Genomic DNA, 16124 nt, shown 5'->3' on the forward strand with positions numbered 1-16124 from the left:
TTCATATTTTCATGTCGATTTAAGCTCTGACATTTATGTCAGACATAGGCCTACTCTAGTATGTGAAGAGTCTAACTGGGCTATTAACTAATTTTTGGGGGAAAAAAGCTTTTTGCAAAAATAGGTTTTTCTGCTTTCCTGAAGAATGAGCACCATCGAGATGACTGTCTCCCAGACAAAAACAGTCACATTTTTTGTTTAGTTTTTTCCAATCTCCAAATTGTTTACACCCTGTTTCAGCCCCGCCCCCCTACATTGAATTATAGTTGAGTTATATCACTTCTCTGATCGTCTGACTGCATGGGACCGGTGTTGTTGTTGCTGCAGGACCGTACTCCATATCAGCAGTCTGTCATTATGCACACTTTTTGATCAGAACGAAAATAACTTGGCTGGTTAGCCTACACACACGCACGCACGCACGCACGCACGCACGCACGCACGCACGCACGCACGCACGCACGCACGCACGCACGCACGCACGCACGCACACACACACACACACACACACACACACACACACACACACACACACACACACACACACACACACACACACACACACACACATTCCTCCTTGTGGCTCTGTTGTCCTTTGAAGTGGTTTGGTTTCAATTCCCACAGAATGTTGACAGCGGCAGCAGTAGTAGCTGTGTCAGTAGTACTATTAAAAGTAGTAATAGTAATAGTTTTTATTTGTCAAATGCAACAAGGGTGTGCAGTGGCATGTTGCTGTGGCATGCTCCGCTCGCATCTGTGTCATTTCTTTTATTTGAGCTAAAACACATTAGTTTACACTTTGGCTATTCAAAAATAGCAGATCTACAAGCCCAGCTACGAGCTTGTAGATATGCTATTTTTGAAAAATCTTGAAAATGTGTGCAAATCTTTGAATGTATATTTTGTTTTAAAGCGGACATTTTTAACTCAAATCTTTACTTCTGGGGATCCCTGGCTGGAACTGAATATTTTGAGATGGGGTCAGCAACAAAATACATACAATTTTGGGGGTCCTTCACATGAAAATGTTTGCGCACCACTGAAACATGTGTTTATCAGAATACTATTGGGATTTAGAAGACATTTGTAGAATCGGCTTCAGGTCTTGATGGGTTAAAGTAGTAGTAGTAGTAGTAGTTATTGTTGTAGTAGTGGGGCATTGCCTTTTCTCATCCATTCCCAGCCTAGTCATCATGTGTGTCTGTACATGGAAGCATCTACATGAGTCTATGTATAGTAAACATAAAATAGTGTATTTATAGAGGCAGGGTGTTTCCTTCCCACATGTTAATGACTACTAGAGGTTGAGTTGTGCTCCGCCCTGCTTCATTCACTCACATTCTTTTAAGTAGGGTGGAGAAAGACAGGAAAGTGAGGGGATCATAAAAGGGGTGCAGCAGTTAATAAAATGAATTGATTCAATCGATATTATCGATAATTTAATAAAATAATTAACTTAACTTAATAATCAATCCCTATTTTGGGCATGTAAAAATAATAATTGCGAACGCAGCGGAAGGAGGCGCGCCGAAGGCGCGCCGAAGGCGCAAGTGGAGCTTACTATGAAACCGTGCTCGGGTTGTGTCTCTCTCTGTATCTCTCTCTGTGTGCACTGCCTGTGTGCAGCTCCTCTGAGATAAGTAAATGTCCAATTTAGACGTACCGTACATCAAATGAAAGGTCTTTGAAAACTGAACACACCTGTCAAGGTTGTGTTTAAGCCCGCCCCTTCCCCCGGAAGCCACGCCCCGGAGAAGGCTCCTAAAAACTCCCCATTGAAACCCCATGTTAAATGAAAAGTGCCCGAATCGCTCCAAAACCTTTTCTACCCCCCCTAAGTGGGGGTCTACGAACAAATACTTCGGGCTCGGATTTTGGCTCCGCCCCCCGGAAGTGGGTGAAACAGGCACTTCAAACACTTTGTTGAATTGTTCAAAAACATTAGAAGTTTTTTTTGGGGGAATTTGTATTTTTCTAAGATGCTCCTTGTAACGCAGATTTTTTTTGTATTTAAAAAAAAAAATTAATTATTGGTTACTTTTTTTTAAATATTTTTTTTCATACGCATTTTTTGGCGTTCGCTTACCGCGTTCGCGCGTCTTACTTGTATATATATATATATATAGCCGACCTACAAGCGTTGTGAAATTGTACATCGGCTATTTTCGCTAATTGCGCTCCTCGATTGTTCAATTAAGAGAAAAAGTAATCGATAGAAAAAAGTAATCGATAGAATAATCGCTACGAAAATAATCAATATTTATAGCCCTAGATCGTACGTGATGTTCGTTCATCTCCTTTCCACAATCGTTGAATATCATTTGATGCACTGTCGTCCTCCCGCTGTCCTGGTGAGCAGTGTTAAGTCTGATTCAGACAGAGTTGCGTGCCAGTGTTGCTCACAGCGTGTTGCTCTCGGTGCGTGGTAAGCTTGTAGATCTGCTATTTTTGGCAATCGTCGTTTGAGGCCAACACTGTGGGTGTCGGTTGGTTGGTTGGTTTATTTGTTGCGTCAAATCAGGCTGTTTGTGCAGGCTGGTGGTTACAATGAGAACTTGCTTGTGCTGGATGTGTGGAATTATGAATGGTATTTGTTTGGGGAAGCACTGTTTGCAGTGGTGGAAAGTAACTAAGTACATTTACTCAATTGCTGTACTCATGTACAATTTTGAGGTATTTTTTACTTTACTGGAGTATTTCCCAATTTTCTGTACTTTTACTTCTACTCCACTACATCTCAGAGGCAAATATTGTACTTTTACTCCACTACAATTGTTTGAAACCTTTAGCTTCTAGTTACTTTGCAGATATTCACATACATACTTTAACCACTTTAGACCTATTTTATACATAGGCTATTTGAAAATAGCAGATCTACAAGCTATAATACAATAGCCGATCTACAAGCCGATCTACAAGCTCACAACGCGTCGCATCGTAACGCGTTGTGAGCTTGTAGAGTATTTTCATATTGAGGCATTGCCACTTTTACTTAAGTAAAATATCCGAATACTTTTTCCACCACTGACTGTTTGTTGCAGGAGAGAAACAAACGAGTGAAACAAATAAACCCGAACAAAGGAATGATCGCGACAGAGCGTTGCCACAAAACCTTGTGCTGAAATTGCATCAACAATAAGAGAACCCAGCAAAGCAGCCACAGTTTGGCTGAGGCCTTTGTTTGTTTCTTCTCCACAGAGACAGAGACAAGATTTGTGAAACCTCCCCACTTTCATCATGTATGATGTACAGTCCATCGTTTGAAGAGGCAAGCCGTCTTTTCAGATGTGAGAAGAAGCATGCACCAACCAACTGGCTATTGAAAGTTATAGACTGGGATCTTTTTTGGGGGGGTTGGGTGGGCACTGTATCCACAAGTTTCCTAGGGAATTGTGGGCATCACTTCCTGTCGATTTAATCCCTGATACCTGATCAAATCGACAGGAAGTGATGCCCATAATTCCCTAGAAAACATGTACGTTTCCTAGGGAATTGTGGGCATCACTTCCTGTCGATTTGATCAGGTATCAGGGATTAAATCGACAGGAAGTGACGCCCATAACTTTCTTTCTTTCTTTCTTTCTTTCCTTCTTTCTTTCCTTCTTTCTTTCTTTCTTTCTTTCTTTCTTTCTTTCTTTCTTTCTTTCTTTCTTTCTTTCTTTCTTTCTTTCTCTGTGACATGGTGAACTCTCACCTTCAGCTCCCCTTGACGCACACACACACACACACACACACACACACACACACACACACACACACACACACACACACACACACACACACACACACACACACACACACACACACACACACACACACACACACACACATTTAAGCGTGCACGTTCGCATGCATGCGCACGTCCTTGCTCACACACAGTGGGTGCATTCAGTACTTACACCTTCACACGCGCACTGTCGTGCACGCACACAAACACGCGGTCTCTCGCTCATCTCTCTCACACATATTCCCTCTCTTCATCACATACCCTTGAGATGGCACCCCCTTCCCTCTCTCTCTCTCACGCACACGCACACACTCGCACACACACACACACACACACACACACACACACACACACACACACACACACACACACACACACACACACACACACACACACACACACACACACACACACACACACACACACACACACACACACACACACATGCCACTCTTCCAGTGCCAGTGCTGTCAGTCAGAGGGAATGAGGGTGAGGGTCGTGCCCAGTGATAAGATAATGAGTGAAGGGGTCTAAATGTGGATGTTTACCTACCTCACTGCTAGATAAGACGTGCCAATAGGCTCACAGACAGTCCACAGACACACAATACAGCCATAGGGGACACACACAGTACCCAGGGACAGGACAAAGGACCAGATCTGTAGAGATCTACATCATCTGTGGGATCTGTCGGAGTTGATCTTAGATGATATAAGTCAATAGTTGAGAATAGCAGAATAGAACAGAAAGGAATAGAATAGAAGAGGAGGCCTCAAGAGTCAGGATCTTCATCAATGGAGGAAGGGAAGGAAGACGTTTTGACAGAGGAGGAAGGGAAGGAGGTCTCGACAACGGAGGGAGCGAAGGAAGACGTTTCATCAACGGAGGAAGGGATGGAAGACGGCGTAACGACGGAGGGAAAGAAAGATGGGATTATAGCGAGAGAGGGAGGTGAAGAACGACGGATGGTGGAGGACACGCTGGTCACCACGGTGACTTCGGCCATCGATGTTGTGGAGGTGACCGGCGGACGGACAGACTCTGGGGAGAAGTTGGAGGAGGAGGAGATGGAAGGAGAGGAAGACGACGTGGAGAAAGGGAGCGTGGAGGAGGGGGGAGAGAGGGAGAGTTCGGCCGAGGAAGGAGAGAAAGGGGAGGACGGAGGAGAAGAGGAGATTGAAGGAGAGGAGAGCAGAGTGGTTCCTCCGTGGGATACGGAGGTGAAGTAAACCTACCATGTTATGGATGGATGGATGGATGGATGATAAATGGATGGAGTGCTCCACATACTGTAGTATTCATCGACAAAGAAAGACATATAACTTTTTATTAAACACAAATAATGATTCCAATAACTCAGTCAGTTACTAAACTAAACTGTTGTTTGCCTTAACCGTCACAGTCAGCGCTGATCAACCTTAAATCTGTTCCAGTCAGTTCAATTGACTTTGAGATATTAAATTAATATATTGAATCTGACTAAGCTAAAGCAGATCTCAAAGTAATTCAAAGTAAGTCTTTGTAAAAGGAACTACATCTGTGGATCTCGGGATCCAATGTGGATCTGGGACTTCATGTGGCCAGCCTGTGATGTCAGTCGACATTATTACATATCTTTAACGTATGAATCCATATTACGGCAAGGTTTCAGCCCAAGCCTGACACACATGTGACTTTCCATGCACAGAATGTGGCGCGAATGTTGACCAGGCTGTGAGCAGTGTTGCCATGTCTGCTTATTATAAGCGACTTTGGGCTTGTTTTTCTGTTAAATTGCTTGCAAATATTGGTAGTTGCGGGGTGCGTTCTTTTGGGCTTGTTTCTAAAGTGTAGTTGCTTATTTGGGCTTGTTTCCTAATGTTGTGCCAGAGAACAAGATTTGTGTTGTTAAAATGTTTCACAAATATTCCGAAATGACTAGATTCTTATTTTTTTTAAATAGCAGATCTGCAAGCTCACAACGCATCGCGTTGTGGGCTTGTAGAACGCCTATTTTCAAATAGCGTAGACTAGTCGCTTCTTTTTGGGCTTGTTTTCATAGACCTGGTTGCTTACTTCTCTCGCAAAATCTGGCAACACTGGCTGTGAGTGGGTCATGAAGTATTGTACCTGGGTGTTCTCAGTGTCAGCTCAGTGAAGTGCCGTTGGACGCACAGACGTGCTAACAGGCCCTGGACGCTGTCCCAGACAGCGTCGACTGTGCCCTGGCCTTGACCTTGGCGTGGCGTTGATGAGAGCTTTAGAGAAGATTAGCAGAAGGACAGCATGTGCCGGTTAACCTGTGACCGGAGCAGGGATTGGTTTTCCTTTCCTCGTTGACAGAGTTCTGTATTGAAGCTTGAATCCGGGAGGCCACCCAATAGCTGAAGTGTTAGGGCTCGTATAGCACTTTTTTTTTAACTGTATGTAGGTGCAAAATGTTTTCTTCAGAGTGTCCCCCCTGATCATGCGTATTCTTGTCACGTCAGTGGTGTAAAGTAACTAAGTACATATACTCAAGTACTGTCAAGTACTGTTGCAACGCGTCGCATCGCTTAAGTAATACATTTGAGTACTTTTTTCATCACTTTGTCACGTGCACTTCCAATACAACTACGTTTCAGAATCAGATTTATTGTCACATACTGTAACAGGTTTACAGGTGTAAATCAGTGAGTGAAATTCGTTTGGCAGAGAGAGGGAGAGCAAGGAGAAAAAGACACAAAAACCAATTGCTGGTAGTGAAATTCTCAAAAATAAAGAATAGTCACAATAAAAATAGGAATAAAAGTTGCAGATAGCAATCAGTGAGAGAGAGAAAGAGAGAGAGAGAGAGAGAGAGAGAGAGAGAGAGAGAGAGAGAGAGTATAAAGATGATTTTCATGTATGTTTCAGGCTGCAGCTGGTGCGAAGCCCCCCGTCCCAGACCCCTTATTCAACAGGAGATGCAGCCTGCTGGTCAGTGAGGTCAGTACTGATGACCTCTGACCTCACATCACTTTGTGCCTCTTGGCTTTTCTACTGTCTGTCTCTCCTACGCTGTCTCCCTCACCAAATCACTGTATGTCTCTCCTATTCTGTCTCCCTCATCAAATCACTGTCTGTCTCTCCTACACTGTCTCCCTCATCAAATCACTGAATGTCTCTCCTACGCTGTCTGCCTCTCGGCTTTTCTACTGTCTGTCTCTCCTACACTGTCCCTCATCAAATCACTGTCTGTCTCTCCTACGCTGTCTGTCTCTCGGCTTTTCTACTGTCTGTCTCTCCTACACTGTCTCCCTCATCAAATCACTGTCTGTCTCTCCTACGCTGTCTCCCTCTCAGCTTACCTACTGTCTGTCTCTCCTACACTGTCTCCGTCTTAGCAACATGTCATTTATAAAATGTGTTTTGAGCTTGTACTGTAAGTCAGCTATTTTGCTATTTTCAAAAAGTATAAAATAGGGCTCAAATGGTTAAACTAAATGCACAGTTGGATTAAACTGTTCTGGAACGATTCAGATAACTATATTAATGCCCAGGGTCCACGAGTTCACAACTTATATAAATCTGGATTACCTTGCTCCCACTGGAGGGCTGGATTTACAGTTTACCAGAGCAGAACACACTATACAATTAATTTACACATGTTTCAATATAAATAAGATGTACAGTATAAAGCTTGTAAATTGAAATAGTACATCAGTTTTATGGTAATATTTTCATTAATCTTTTCCGTCTCTCTCTCTCTCTCTCTCTCTCTCTCTCGCTCTCTCTCTCGCTCTCGCTCTCGCTCTCTCTCTCTATCTCTCTCTCTCTCTCTCTCTCTCTCTCTCTACATACAGGTCAGTTATAAGGAGGACTTTAAGAAGATGAAAGGTCACAGTATGTTTGTTCCAGGAGCTGAACTGATTCACTCTAAAAACATCAGTTCAATCATCTCCGAGGTATACACACACACACACACACACACACACACACACACACACACACACACACACACACACACACACACACACACACACACACACACACACACACACACACACACACACACACACACACACACACAGGCTTAGAGCCTTGAATGGTTGACTTCACAAAGGCTGGGACATACATTTTTAACAGTTAGTTAAAACTGCACTTTTCATGTCCTACCGGGGATTCTAACCCAGTTTCCCGCAAGAGCTGAAAGTTTTACCTCTGAGTAAACAGTGATTAGTGATGGCAGTGATTCTCAAACGTTTTCATGTGAAGGACCCCCAAATGTGTTTGTATTTGGCTGCAGAAACCCCATCTGAAAATATTTTGTGTCAGGGACCCCCATACAAGATTTGTGTTGTTAAAATGTTTCACAAATATTCAACATTTTGTGAAGATGTTTTGAAAATTGCAGATCTACAAGCTGACAACGCGTCACATAGCTCTCGCGGGGCCATCCCACAGCTAGGCAGCCGTAACCATGGCGACATTATTTTACACAAAAACGCTAATAAACAGCTGAGATTTGGTGAAATCGGGCTTCGCTGTTCCGTGCACATGGTAATGGTCAATGTCTGTGTGCAAATTCAGATCAATCCGGCCACTGAGGAGAACCGGGCAGAACAGTTTTTGGCCTCACCATGCACTACACCACTACAGAGCTTTGTAGAATTATAGTAGGATTAACATACTCTGCTTTGCTGATTGGTGAAAATACAACTAGTCTATCTTTTCATTATCAATCTTTCCCAATTCTTAACCACTTAAAGCGGCACTATGTAACTTAAATTTGAACCCCGACCTCCTGCGCAAGTGCTGAAATTATTACCACTGAGCTAATAGAGCCCGCCTGCTTGCTTGGGGGGTAAATTGACAAACTAGAAACAGGAGCGTGTCAAAGGTTGTGTCCAACCTAGACACAGGATCTAAATGTCTCAATAAAAGAGCAGGGAGACCAAACCAACCACCCCAATTGTATTATAACTTATATTAAGTTATATTGTATTAATATACTCTGCCATACAGATTGGACAAACTAACATTTCACAAAAAACATTCACCAATAAACATAATAAAGCTTTAAGCCCTCTATATACTCCATCGCATGACAAATAGCTAAAACAGCCAATCTGTTGTGAGCTTGAAGTTCTAATTTCACTTTTTTTTAATTATAAATAAATGAAATAAATAAAAAACTTGCAAAAACTTAAAAAGATTGCCCATAATAGGGACAGCAGGCTGAATGTGGTTGAACCTTGGTGGAATGTTAGGTTGTGTATCTATGTTGTAAGTATGATAAGTGTAAATACTGTCCATCATCTTTATCTGTTGTTTCTATATGTTTGATAATTATCTTTGATAATATCACAATTTAATTACACAATATTAACCACATTAAAGCTGGCATCCCTATTCTGGGTATGTTTTGAACAGATCTCAAAATTCTTCAGAAATTATTATTTTAATTCAACATGGTAAATAATTTAAATGAAAAGATGGTGCTGTGTCTTTCAGTCTAAGTACAAGGAGGACGGGAGGAGAGAGTCGTGTGTGTCGCTGTACTCCTTCCTACCAGACACTCTGGAGACTCAGCACGCCAGAGAAGCCTCCGACCTGCAGAGTGAAGTAGGAAACGTTCATACATAACACAGTGCACTCATGTGGGTGCGTACCCACGCACGCACGCCCGCCACACACACACACACACACACACACACACACACACACACACACACACACACACACACACACACACACACACACACACACACACAGTACTTGAAGGGATATTTCACAAAAAAAAAAATCGTCTACTCAGGCTTTTGGGAGCACCCCGGACAGTTTTTAAGTTGCTTGATTCAGTATTTAGATTAAGATATTTGATATTCATTTTAACAGACACGGCCCCTTCCTATACAAAGCCATTGTAACTTCAAACTCCATTTTAACCATGTTAGATTTGTTGGAAACACCCGTCTTTGGTTCTGGTGACTCATATTGTCCTTCTAATACCCTTTTCGTTTATTTTTTATATATTGTTTGGAAAATGAAACAAATTAAATGCAACAGAAAAATAAAATAAAATAAATGAAAAAAGTAAAACACGGCCCCCTCACGTATTAGGAGGGCAGGATGAGTCACCAGAACCAAGGACGCGTGTTTTCGATGAATCTAACATGTTAAAAATGTAGTTTGAAGTTATAATGGGTTTGTATGGGAAAGGGGGCATGTCTGATAAAATGAATATCAAATATCTAAATACTGAATCAAGCAACTTAAAAACTGTCTAGGGGGCTCACAAAAGCCTGAGTAGACGATAAAATGACCCAAATCTTTTTTTTGAAAGTGAAATATCCCTTTAACTAGATGTGTTGTCAAGTGTTTCAGTGGTTGTATGAGGGATGAAATGATGTGTGTTTGTGTTGCAGATTAAGTACAAAGGTAACGTGAAGAACAAAGTCTCCTCCTCGCTCTACTCCACCCTGCCACAGACCACAGAGACTCAGTTTGTCAAGGAACTGACCGAGCTGCTGAGTGAGGTGAGAGAGAGAGGGATGGATGGATGGAAGGACAAATAAATAAGGGAACGAGGGAGAGTAATGTGGATGGATGGATGGATGGATGAATAGATAAAAGAACCGATGAGTAACTGAATAAATGCCATGTATAGAAACATTGCATTTATTTAAACTCTTGTAATATACTCTGTAAAATCCCATACTAGTGTTAATTTGGTGCCAAAGAGTGCGTGCTCAAATGAAACCAAATGGACCCGCATTTCAGTGCTAAATTACCACGAAGGATTTGACAGTGGTGGAAACAGTATTCATCAATACTGCAATGTAGAAATACTCTGTTACAAGTAAAAGTCCAGAATTAAAAATGTACTTGAGTAAAAGTAAAGTATTGGTAAAAAGAGTAAAAACAAGTATTGGTATCAAAATGTACTTAAAGGGATACTTCACTTTCAAATAAAATAAACATTAAAAAAAAATATTTTAAAAAAATGAAAGAAGTTATGGCAAAATAAAGGCCCACTCACACATTAGTAGGACACTCTAATGCGTGAGGGGGCCTTTATTTTGCCATAACTTCTTTAATTTTTTTTAAATATTTTTTTTTAATGTTTATTTTATTTGAAAGTGAAGTATCCCTTTAAAGTACCAAAATTAGAAAGTACTCATTATGTAGAATGGCCCATTTCACAAGTTTTCAAATGTATAAAATGTATTAAAATCTTTTGAAAATAGCCCTACAGATCTACAAGCTCTACAGCTCTACAAGCTCACAATGCGTCGCTTTCAGTTGAAGTAAAAGTATTGAAAATGGGAAATACTCCACTAAAGTAAAAATCACACCCAGTGTGAAGTGGGCGGTGGTCATCATAGTGATGGAAGCTCACTTAAAAAAAAAATGATTTTTTGAAGTGCATAATCCTATTTATAGGTTATTAATGTCATCATGTGTCTCGCTAGCCAATCACAGAGCTGAATAGAGTCAGCCAATAGAGTCAGCCAATCACAGTACAGCTAGGGGTGTACTAATGAGCCAATCACAATACAGCTAATGAGGTGTCCCAACCCCACTTATAGGGCTACACCGCCCAAAAATCACACCCAGTGTGAAGTGAGCGGTGTTATTTAGAACAGTGGTCATCACAGTGATGGAAGCTCACTTAAAAAAAAAAGCAATTTTTTTGAAGTGCGTGGTGCTGTTTATAGGTTATGAATTTCATCATGCGTCTCGCTAGCCAATCACAGTACTGAGCAAAGGGTCTGAATACTTATCAGCCAATCACAGTACAGCGAAAGACACATTTTCACAATGGATGGGTCATGGGTCCCAACCCCACTTATAGGAGTGGCTACACCGCTCAAAAATACCTCTAAGATTTACTTAAGTACAGTACTTGAGTAAATGCACTTAGTTACTTTACACCACTGGGATTTGCCTGTGTGCACGTAGTCGATGCTACAAACCTCCAAAAGCTCGCTCAGCCAGCTGTTTTCTGTCCCGCTGTTCAGAACAAGTACAAAGAAGAGGGCAGGAAGGAGATGAACACCAACCTGTATTCTCTGCTGCCTCAAACCACGGAGATGCAGCTTGCCAAGTCCCTCCAGGAGTTCCAGAGCGAGGTATACTGTAGCAAGCTGCAGGAGCTCATGTTATGTTTATGTAGAACAGCAATTCCCAACATGTGGGCGGTGAGGCTATTGCAAATGGGCCCTGCCAAAAAATATGGTCATGTTTTCTTTCTTTTCTTTTCTTTTTTACCTTGAAACAAATATTTTCATTGTTAAGTAAATATGTAGGTCGGAGAGGCTTATTGTCGGCATCAGCCAGAACACTAGAGTCTATCCCAGTGCAATCCCTTGGGACAGTGGTTCTCAAACTTTTTCATGTCAAGGACCCCCAAATTGACATTTTATAGCCCGCGGACCCCCATTTGAAAAGATATGCCTGGGACCCCCATAAGAGAATAATTTTTACGGCTGCTCTAGCAGTGATTCTCAACCATTGTAATTTCAAGGACCCCCAGTTTGACATGCATTAGGCTACGGACGGACCCCCATTTAATTACATTTCTATCTCTGGGACCCCAATTTATACTGTAAAATCAATAACAATTTAACTCTGAGAGTATACAAATAGAACCAAATGGTCCATTTGTATACTCTCAGAGTTACAGACCCATAAGGGTCCATTTGGTTCCTAACTACCGGTATCCATAATTTATAGCAACACCTACCATCAGGTGTCGGTAGCTTTATCCTCCCAGTTTGCTGCATCCATTTTGCAGCTCCTGAGGTTGGCCTTCAGTGTGTCTCTGAAGTGTGTCCCTGGAGCTGTGCTACTCATACGCTGAGTCGGGCGGTGCCTGGGATCGAACCCATGACCTTGTGGTCCAAAAGCAAGTGCTCTACCGACTGAGCTACCTAGAAACAATTTTGATATGATACCAATAAATACCATATTGGTCTGATGTTTTTGCCTCTGTCCATACAGTTGAAGCCTGGGCAGATTTTAAAACTACTTGAGAGTGATACTGTGGCTCCTGCTAAATAGGTTAGAATCAAACAGAGGTCGGAGCCTCGGATGAGCAGTGACATTTTCATCAGAAAGAGAGACACATTTCTGATCTGATTTATGACCTGTCTGATTATGAAATTGTTTCTGAAATTTAGAAATCGGGCAAGGTACAAAAAAGATAAAGCTAAATCAGACTATTATGTAAATGTGGTTAATCAGAATCAGAATAGACCCAAGAATCTTTGGCAATCACTGAGGGAGCTTGGTTCTTCATCAAAAAGCAAAGCAGGAGCCAGCAGTATAGGTCTAGAAATAGACAAAGAGGTCTAGAAATAGACAAAGAAATGTGTTTTGACTAAAATATAAAGTGGCAAACCATTTGATCATTTAGTCTTTTACTAGTGTGGCTTCTTCCCTTGTTAGTAGATCTCTGCCCAGTGGTCGGTTTGGTTATGTGAGCATTGCTCAGTTTTTATGAGAAATGTAACATTTTTCAGCAGTCTTGGTTGAGAAGGTTCACTCTGTTTTAGACAAGACGAGTACTAATAAGGCTACAGGTTTTGACAGTGTACCAGTTGTGAAAGATGGAGCCCCTGTGATTGCTAAACATCTTACTCATATTATCAATTAATCGTTGGATCCTGGCATAATTCCTGATGATTTGAAGATGCCTCGAGTAGTACCGATGCATGTTTAATACACCTGTCAGATTACATCAAAGAGCAAAGTGATCAGGGTTATTACTGTGGAATGGTCCTGTTGGACTTTCAGAAGGCCTTCAACACGGTGAATCCCGACATTCTTTTAACTAAACTGAAATGTATTGGCCTTGAATAATAATGAATCTACAGTGGATTGCTTTGGCTCATATTTAACTGGACGGACACAGTTGACTGATGTCGATGATGTGCTGTCAGAGGACAAGACCAGTTTTTGTCAGTGGAAGACATTGCGACTACGGTGATCTCAGAAAGTGCAAATAAACTTAGATTTCTGTCTAGAAATACCAGAAATCTCAATTTGAAAACAAAGAAGCTTTTGGTGACGGCTTTGATCCAGTGTCACTCCGACTATGCCGGTTCTGCTTGGCCCAGTGGTGTATCAGTGAGCTTAGGCATATTTCACTTTAGAAAAAACAGGTTAATTTTATCGTCTACTCAGGCTTTATGAGCCCCCCGGACAGTTTTTAAGTTGCTTGATTCAGTATTTTGATATTTGATATTCATTTTATCAGACATGCCCCCTTCCTATACAAACCCATTATAACTTCAAACTCCATTTTTAACTAATTTTATTTTTGAAAAAGAAAAAGAAAAAAGAAATACCATAAAAAATGTAAATTAAATAAATGAAAAAAGTTATCAAAAAAACACAGCCCCCTCACGTATAAGGAGGGCAGTATGTGTCACCAGAACCAAGGACGGGTGTTTTTGATGAATCTAACGTGTTACAACTGGAGTTTGAAGTTATAATGGATATGTATAGGGGGGGCGGGTCTGATAAAATGAATCTTACTATCTAAATACTGAATAAAGCAACTTAAAAACTGTCTGGGGGGCTGACATAAGCTTGAGTAGACGATAAAATTACCCACTTAAAAAAAAAAAGTGAAATATCCCTTTAAGGGATAATTTGCAGACAGTACAAAACAACATCATTAGATATCTGTTGAATGCTCCTCTTAGAACACATGTTGGTTATGACCAGTTTAGGGAGGTGGGGATGCTCCCTATGAAGTACAGGGTCAATCGATGGATAGATAATTAAAATAAACATGCTCCGAGATTTTCAAATTGGCCCCGATCCAGAAAAGGTTAGGAACCACTGATATAGAAGATTCACATTCCAGATGCTTTGGCCATTCTGTAGGTTGAGCCCTGTGGACTAGTAGAGCGGTGCGGCTGTTTGCCCGAAGGCTGTGGGTTCACTCAAATATTCCCATGATGCACTAGGTCAAGTATAAGGAGGTGGGGAGGAGAAGGGCCTCCGTGTCTCTGTACTCTCAACTCCCTGAGACGCTGGAGATACAGCACGCCAGGGAGGCGTCACAACTACAGAGTGAGGTACGCAAGTGCACATAATGCACGTAGAAACACACTGAAATAATGATGCATGCACAAACATGCATAATACACAAATACACACTTAAATATGCATGCACAAACATGCATATACACAGTGGTGGAAAAAGTACTCAAATGTTTTACTTCAGTAAAAGTATCAGTACTGCAATGTAGAAATAATCCGGAATTCAAAATTGACTTCCAATACAAAAGTATTGGTATCAAAATGGACTTAAAGTACCAAAAGTAGAAAGGAAGTACTCATTGTGCAGAATGTCCCATTTCACAAGTTTGTATACTCATCTTTAGAAAATAGCCGATCTACAAGTTCACAACGCGTTGCATCGCGACGCATTGTGAGCTTGTAGATCGCCTATTTTCAAACGGTCGCAATGTATATAGGGCTGAATTGGTAACTGTAAATCTACAAAGTAACTAATAACTAAAGTTTTCTAATTGTGGTGGAGTAAAAGTACAATATTTGCCTCTGAGATGTAGTGGAGTAGAAGTAAAAGTACAGAAAATTGGAAATACTACAGTAAAGTATAAATACCTCAAAATTGTATTCAAGTACAGCACTTGGGTAAATGTACTTAGATACACCACTGCATATACACACGTACACACAAATATGCATGCACAAGCATGCATGGACACAAATACACATACACAGAAATATGCATGCAATAACATGCATACATTTATACTGTGAAGAGAGCTGACCAACACCAACAACAGAGGCGTTTTCCAAGTTGCAAACAAGCACTGTTTTATTAGGGGAAAGATTAACAACAGGCGGGGAGGGGAAAGGCAGTCAAAATGGTCAACATAAATTCTTCCCAGACTGGGGCATTTCCAAAGTGCTTAGTTAAAGAGTCCATGCTCCCAGGTTGCCTAAGAAAGAAGGAAAATCACTGTCTGTCTGTCTGTCTCTGTCTCTCTGTCTCTCTGTCTCTCTGTCTCTCTGTCTCTCTGTCTCTCTGTCTCTCTGTCTCTCTGTCTCTCTGTCTCTCTGTCTCTCTGTCTCTCTGTCTCTCTGTCTCTCTGTCTCTCTGTCTCTCTGTCTCTCTCTCTGTCTCTCCAGGTCAATTATCGTCCTAAAGTGATGGTCAAAGGAGCTCCTTCCTCTCTCTACTCTCAGCTTCCTGACACTGCAGAGATCCAGTTCCACAGAGAGATTACTGACATGCTCAGTGAGGTACACGCACGCACACGTGCATGCACACACAAAGCAAATTGTAGTTGAATTTTCAAGGATCCCAAGTTTTCATTTCAGTATGATGAAAAACTACTTCCAGAGGCCTGAAACTATTGTTATTGTTACATTTTAGTGCATTTTAAAGCATGGATTGATTTGTAAAGTC

General features: G+C 41.4%; 1 protein-coding gene across 1 annotated transcript in view; it reads left to right on the top strand.

Moving 5' to 3' along the window:
• Positions 1–7557: 7557 nt before the first annotated feature.
• The window catches only part of LOC308076886 (uncharacterized protein), a gene marked incomplete at its 5' end in the record, with an annotated part of 121143 nt that continues 112576 nt past the window's right edge, over positions 7558–16124 (top strand). Inside the window, 6 exons of the mRNA XM_080417405.1 lie at positions 7558–7632; positions 9182–9292; positions 10096–10206; positions 11692–11802; positions 14650–14760; positions 15845–15958. Of these exons, the coding sequence (XP_080273531.1) occupies positions 7558–7632; positions 9182–9292; positions 10096–10206; positions 11692–11802; positions 14650–14760; positions 15845–15958 (633 nt within the window). The remainder of the gene's footprint in view (positions 7633–9181; positions 9293–10095; positions 10207–11691; positions 11803–14649; positions 14761–15844; positions 15959–16124) is intronic.

The sequence above is a fragment of the Gymnoscopelus braueri genome (assembly GCF_963280865.1).
Source record: "Gymnoscopelus braueri genome assembly, chromosome: 21".
Lineage (NCBI taxonomy): Eukaryota > Metazoa > Chordata > Actinopteri > Myctophiformes > Myctophidae > Gymnoscopelus > Gymnoscopelus braueri.